Source organism: Thermobia domestica, chromosome 12, assembly GCF_964235325.1.
Source record: "Thermobia domestica chromosome 12, izTheDome1.hap1.1, whole genome shotgun sequence".
NCBI lineage: Eukaryota > Metazoa > Arthropoda > Insecta > Zygentoma > Lepismatidae > Thermobia > Thermobia domestica.
Window position 1 is genome coordinate 152,549,262 of NC_137465.1, and position 7,535 is coordinate 152,556,796.

The window sequence follows — 7,535 nt, forward strand, 5'->3', positions numbered from 1 at the left end:
CATTTTATACGTTTATCTTTCTTTTACTACCTCATATGCAATGTGGGTCAAAACTCAAATGAGAATCCTGACACAGGCTCTCCTGACGGTTTACCTTGCCCATAGACAGGACTGTATTTAAAATTTTGCCATCTGGATCATTATAAAACCATCGGCCAGCAAATCAATAAATATGAGTGTAGAAAATTTCAAACAGTGACTGATCATAAGATTAAGCTGATGAATCAACAAAACTCAAGAATAACACAATTTTGTTCCAACAATTCATAAGCTTCCTACTTTGTGGAGGATGACAAGCTCTGAAAAGTATCGGTAAATCTGATTAACACATGAAAAGGTTTTGAAAAGAAATCAAAGTATTCATCAACAAAGGAAAAAGATAAAATTTTCTATTATATAAAAAGAAAATGTGTGTTTCTATTTGGTAGCATCACGCGATAACTACTGAAGCAATCGAAAACATATTTGGCATGATTACCAACGTTAGACCTCTCAATAATTACATGATATTAAGTTGATTAACATACACATCTTAAGGAAGAGGATGAGGGGGTCATTATTTACGTGAAAAATATTGAATACTTAACGAGCCCGTGACATTAGGAGGATAAAACTTAGTATGTACACTCCTCGTTAGAAGTAAACGGACATTACCCAGCTTTTCATCTATATAAAAATTTATGAATATATATATATATATATATATATATATATATATATATATATATATATATATATATATATGTTACCGTCAGAACCCGAAATTAGGTAAAACTAGAATTTCCTAGTTAAAACTAGTTTTCTCAAAGCCGTTTCGAAAGAACTAGTATTAACTAGTCAATACTAGAATTTACTATGTTAGTTAGGTAATTCTGGAATTAACGAAAAAGGCTATATAATGTGAATCATATACAGTTTTTACTAGTTAAAACTAGTTCTGACCAAAATGGATCAGTTAACAGTGTTTCTGCAAGTTCGGACTTGCTCCTACTGGGAAAGTATTGTTTTGTTTTCTCTAAGTCTGTTCGGAGCCTTTGTAAAGTGTGCAGGTGCGTCTCTCTTGTCGTGGCTACGCGTGTGTTAGTGTTTCGGGAAGTGTGAGGTGATTATTCATTGTAATGAGTCAGTCCGATAAAGAAACAATTTTGAAGGAAAGATTCTTCAAAGAAATTATTCGTTTGGAAAATGAAAAAGACAGTCACTATAATGCAATGACCAAGGACGTTTACAGTAAACTTTTAACTGAAGTTGAAGAGGCAAAATCTGCTGCAAAGAAAACACCTTTACAGTACAGACGTTTGAAACGGTTTAATGTTTTGGAAATTGGTGAAACAAAAAAACTGGTGTCGAATAGTGAGCCTGTGAAGTACTACTTACCTGCCGAGGAGATCTTTGATGTTATTGAAGCATCACATGTTGCTGTGGGACACGGAGGTCGAGATAGAATGAAAGCTGAAACTTCTAGGAAATATGCCAACGTTACGACTCAAATGATAAATATTTTTCTGTCAATGTGTGAAACATGTCAACGGAAGAAAAGTATGAAAAAGAAGGGCTTTGTTTCTAAGCCAATACTTCACACAGAAATGAACAGCCGATGTCAAGTGGACCTGATAGACATGCAAGCACACCCTGATCGTAAGTTCAAGTTTATCATGGTATACCAGGATCATCTGACGAAGTTTGTCTTACTGCGAGCGCTGCAAACCAAAAGAAGTAGCCTACCAACAGACAGACATATTTTTGACATTTGGTGCCCCCTGCATTTTACATTCTGATAATGGCAGAGAGTTTGTTAATTCTGTCATCAAGGAACTAACGACACTCTGGCCTGAGTTAAAGTTAGTCAACGGAAAGCCCAGGCACAGCCAAAGCCAAGGGTCAGTAGAACGGGCAAATCAAGATATAGAAAATATGCTTGCCTCGTGGATGCATGATAATAAAACAACAAACTGGTCAAATGGTCTCCGCTTTGTTCAGTTTATGAAAAATCGAGCTTATCATTCCGGAATAAAACAGTCTCCATACCGTGCGATGTTCGGCATTGAGCCAAGAGTAGGACTTACGACTTCAGCACTGTCATCAGATGTTCTCCAAAACATAAACGATGAGGACGACCTCGTGAGTATTATTGAGGACATGAATGAGCGCCTTAGTGAACATGAAACATTTGATGAAGGAGAAAATGAGGCTGGTCCTAGTGCGGTTGATATCACATCATCCAGGAAAGAAGCACGTGAAAATTTGTCAAAGCAGGCCAAGAAAATGAAACGTATCTCTGATGCCACCCATCCACCTGTTGAAGTGGGAGATAATGTCATAATACCAATCCCGGATGTGGACAGAGCAAAGGCGGATTTTCGGAATGTCATTGGAGTTGTTCTAGAAAAAAATGAAGATCTGCACAAGATTGGAACCAAGGATGGAAAGCTGGATAAATTATATTGCAGGTAAGTTTTCTGTCTTTTATGTGCTCCTTATTGATAGAATTTGTATTAACGTCCTAAACAAGCTAAGGAGCTTTTAACGACGGGACCTACAGGTTAAAGTATGATCCGAACCATTGCTCGGGTTTGTATTCGAGGCGGAGGGCTCCCAGCGGGATTTAGAGCCCGCGACCACGCCCGCAGAAGGCCTTAAGCATTTTCATTTAAGGCCTTTAAGCATCTCTGGTACGAGATAGCATATGGGAAGGAAGTTGGTTAAGGCCTAGTTTTATAGGCACTATCACATTCTTTGATTGGTATGAGAGGGATAAAAGCTGGAAATCCTCAGTCAGGATGGTGGGCCGCTGGACGCGAACTTGCGACCTTCCGAATGCGAAGCCAGCACTTTACCAACTGATCTATGGCCGCTCGGTAATTAAGAGCTATATTGTATATGTTAACGCTGTTGACTAAGCTCCCCACCACTTTCTTTTCTTTCTTTTTCTTAAGATTGTGGGAAGTTGTAGGTCACTATCACAATTTTGGATAGCAAGCAAGATAGAAATTAATAAGTCTGTGATCTGAAAGGATTATTCCTGTAAACAACTTATTTTTTTGTTTAGATTTTTGAGTAGTCAGCGTGTGACATCATTATTCACAGCTATTCAAATTTCTATACAGAAAGTAAATTGTTTACAGCGCTGATCCTTTTAGATCATAGAATTACTTAAATTCTGTCTTGCTTGCTTTCCAAAATGGTGATAGTGACCTACAACTTCTCACAATCTTCAAAAAACGGAAAAATTAATGGGGAGGAGTTTGGTCAAGTGTTTTATACGTATCTGTAATATTATTATTAACCGAAATAATGATGGATTCTTCACATCATTTTATGTCAAAATAATTTTCTGTTATAATGTCCATTATGTTTTTCCGGAACCGATTTAATAATGTGTAATCCATCTGTTGTTGTCTGCTGTGTACTCACCAGTAGATTGATAACATGTCACGAACTTGATCCCGGTAAAAGACTGTTGTTTAGCTTGTGAAACCGGTACTCGTGAAATGTGCTTTAGTGCATAGGCGTTTTTGTAGGAAATACGCAGATTAACTACCGGTGTTTCTCTGAAATACTAATTATGACGATGTGAAAATTGTGCGTTAAAATACATTATTATTTTGTTTTGAAAAGTCATTATTATTTTTTAATATAAGTGATTCAGGATTCCCACACCATGTGATTAAACAAAATGTGTCTGTTGTAGGTCTGAATTCGACATTTGCCACGAGCAGTTCCTGACACCAGTCGAAGTACCAGATACTGAAATTTCGTTGAGAACTGCAGCCAGGGAAGCAGCATTAACCCCACAAGGGTTCACACGTTGTGTGTGCAAGAAAGCATGTATTTCGAAAAGATGCTTGTGCAAGAAAAAAGGTTTTCTCTGCAACTCAAAATGCCATGATAGTTTACCTTGTGGTAACAAATAGAAACATTTCAGATGTTTTAGCAATAAAAACGTTTTTCTTTGTATTTCATAATAAATATACAATATTACGTCAGTAGATTTGCTTTGGCACCACCGAATTGAATAAGTAGTAGTGCAATAGTAGTGTGTATTTTACCTTGTGCTAACATACAAAAGCATTTCAGATATTTCTGCAAAACGGAAGTCTTTTCTGTGTATTTCTTAATAAATAAGTGTTTCTATAGAATTGTATTTGAACGACAAGGATTCACATGTTATGCATGCAAGAGGGCTTATATTTCGCAAGGTACTGCAAAAACAAAGGATTTCTATGATATTGTGAGTGCCATAATACTTTTTAGAAATATATAGAAACATTTATGATGTTTGTGCAAAAGAAAAGTTATTTCTAAGTGTCTTAAAATAAATACATTTCTTCAGGTTTCACTAGTAATATTGTATTTTAATGAAAATAAATAGTAAACTACGCATTCTTAATAAGCGTTGTCAATTTTACAATTCACTAGTTAATACTGAGTTAATACGAAAGGCTGACGAAACTAGTTTTAACTAGGGTATTCTGGTTTCAACAGATTTCGGGTTTTGACGGTAACACATTTCAGTTAATACTAGTTTTGACTAGTAATAACACGTTTTAACTAGAAGGAAAAATAGTAAAAACTAGAACTACCTAACAAACATCGTAAATTCTAGTATTGACTAGTTAATATTAGTTCTTTCGAAGCGGCTTTGAGAAAACTAGTTTTAACTAGGAAATTCTAGTTTTACCTAATTTCGGGTTCTGACGGTAACATATATATATATATATATATATATATATATATATATATATATATATATATATGTAATGTACATACGGACATATCTATATAAAATGTACGTACGTATGTATGTGTGTGTATGTGTGTTACAGTATAGTTCTGAAAAAATTCAACTAAACTTGGTACACATGTAACTTATAATCTGAAAAATTACTGTGTTGGTAACTACTACTCTTAGAGGGTAGGAAGGGGAAGATGTGTAAAAATAATATTTAAAAAAAATATCAATATTAGTATCGAATTCATAGCTTTTGGGGTCGGTAGAATAGTGGCGACACTCTGGACGACATTTATACCAAATTTTAGACAAAGAAGGTTATTTTCAGGAGGTGTAACTTCACTCGTGTCTTTATTTTCGAAATGGCAATGCGAAAGACTTTGTTCTTCGTTATTTATTTCACTACGCTTCGTCCAGAAATTGACAGAGACAAAGCCACAGACGTTGCTCTGTATTAATAATTCAAGCAGTTGTTTTGTTTTGTTTTTTAACACAAAGGCTTTGGAACAGAAATGGTAAAGATGTCCTGTTCGTTATTTCATTCATTTTGACGAAGATATGGGGATGGAAAGGTCAAAGGTCTTGCTCCTAACTTTATTATTCCCATGTAATTCAGCTGGTCTGAGAGTCTACAGGGATGGTAACGTTAGAGATGGTTGCTCTTCGTTATAAATTTGACACATTCCATTACTTTCAACCAGGACGCGGAGACGGCAACGTCGAAAATATGACTGTTCCATCTTTATTTCTCGCGATCCCTTATTTGTATGGAAGGCTTAGAGACAGCACCGCCGAAGGTGTTTATCCTATTTATTTCTCTATTCTATTTATTCAAAAAATTCCTATTTTTTTTTATCCCCATGAAACTCAGATAGCATTGGAATGAACATGCGTTTCAAATTACATAAACCTTGTTCTTTCTGTACATGTCCGCTAGTCTAGAAATCGACAGATACAGCAAAGCTTAAGGTGCTGCTATTCGTTATCTGTTTCACTAATTTCTTTAGTTTCAACAAAAGCCTGGAGATGGTAGTACTGAAGGTATAAGGAGCGAGGAATAGGTTTGGGAAGGGGATTTCATTACGGATTTTTTCATTACTTTCATTCAAAGGCATATCCTAAGAAGGAAGGGGTGCATATAGTTTCCATGAATCAATCTTCCTTTCGAGAACTGTGCATATTACCTTGAAATAAGTATAAAATCATAAATAAAATGTTAATCACTTCTTTCCGGAGAAACAATTTCTTGCTACTTAGATATTTGCAAATCTTAACATCCCATGCCATATGCACATGCGGACACATTGTAAATTTCTGAAATCCCCTTACCTAGAATATCAGAAAAATGGTCCGACAAAACTTGTCGTCCTGGAGCTATGGCTTATGTTGGCCCACATGTAAATACGAACCTGTGCATAGATATGTTTAGTGGATGAGGCAAACTCAAAAACACAAGTGACTACAATAATTGCCATTTTGAATATCATTCTTATTCTTTTAAATAGGAAGATCAGTTGATTGGTTAGTTGATTTGAGATTTATAATTCCTTTCGGCAGCGAGGATATAGGACACTGGACCTATACCTTAACATGGGATCCGAACCAAACGAGCTCCCAACAAGAAACGAATGCGAGCTTTTAGCCGTAATACGTGTATGATACTCGTAACCATATAGCCACAAGGGGAACAAGAAGGTTGTTATGCGAAATGTGTTTTATATGCAGTTATATTTTTTTCCGGAGTGTAATGCCGCTGACCGTTTCGAGTTATTAGTAACCGTTTAGTAATTATGACCTGTTACCTTTGAAGTGCTACCGACTGAATAATGTCGCTCAAGAAATGTGCTGAAATAATCCTGTTGTGCGCAAAACACACCTTGCGTGTGGTGACTCCAGTGCATAATGTGTTATTCCTGGGTACGAGGCTTATTTCCCATAATGGTGTGGCCAAACGCATCTCCAGATTTCGGAAAATGGGAACGATAGCTAACAAATCTCGCACTGGTAGTTACGAAACATCTACAGGTTAAACAACGACTGCCATTGTCCTCATATCCTTTGACAAAAGCTCTGAACGTAGCATACAGTGTTCATTTATAAAATGTAGAGAAAGTAGAACATCAGCATGCAGTATATTTTAAGTTAATGGGTTTCATCCAATCAAAATCCAGATGCACCAGCATCTGAAAGGATGATCCAGACCGTCACATGCACTTTTGCAAAACGGACGATGGATACTGTTAGTACACACGAATCTTTCCTTGAAACTGTTGCTCTCCGATTAGGTATATTTCTAAGTGACAGAAAAAGTAAACAAACAAAATTCCCGGTACTAGTACTATAGTTACAGCAACCCACATTGCATTGATATATATTATTGATGGTTAGTGGGCGAAAAGGTTATTAGCTAGTTGTTATTTTCGACGGAAAAATTATTCTTCCTCTATTGCACGCTGAACGCCGACCAACAAAAATGGTTGTTGGATTAAGTGATTCTGCCATCTGTCTTGTCGGCAGATGGCTCATTTCCAATGTTCTTCCAGAATTTTGGAATCTTCTCCATTATGGACGTGGTGTGTGGAGGTATCTAGATCAACAGTTTCCTGAGAAGTGGATCGATCATCTATGACAATGGAGTCACCACCACGCTCTTCGTAGTTCAATCTCAGACCATGATGTAGTCCTTCAAAATCCGGAATTTATAGCATCTGGTTCAGTGAATTGAGACTGCCTGTTCTGGCGTGCCTCCAGATACATTGTTATCTATAATCTATACATAAGAAGTGGAATCGGTGAGGCAAAT

At 36.5% G+C, this 7,535-nt stretch overlaps 1 protein-coding gene and 1 pseudogene across 1 annotated transcript; both read left to right on the forward strand.

Moving 5' to 3' along the window:
* The first annotated feature begins 763 nt into the window (after positions 1-763).
* LOC145665803 (uncharacterized) lies at positions 764-4,582 on the forward strand. Its single transcript, XM_081732915.1, has 2 exons — positions 764-2,450; positions 3,692-4,582. The coding sequence occupies exons 1-2, from the start codon at positions 1,915-1,917 to the stop codon at positions 3,912-3,914; spliced, it is 759 nt and encodes a 252-aa protein (XP_081589041.1). The 5' UTR covers positions 764-1,914; the 3' UTR covers positions 3,915-4,582.
* On the forward strand, positions 1,212-1,778 carry LOC145666144 (KRAB domain-containing protein 2 pseudogene; annotated as a pseudogene).
* Positions 4,583-7,535: the final 2,953 nt, after the last annotated feature.

Excerpts from the sequence above, each read along its gene's own strand:
- LOC145665803 (XM_081732915.1), top strand. The coding sequence starts at position 1,915 with ATGCTTGCCTCGTGGATGCATGATAATAAAACAACAAACTGGTCAAAT. Across the intron at positions 2,451-3,691 it reads CTGGATAAATTATATTGCAG|GTCTGAATTCGACATTTGCC; the intron begins GTAAGTTTTCTG and ends TGTCTGTTGTAG.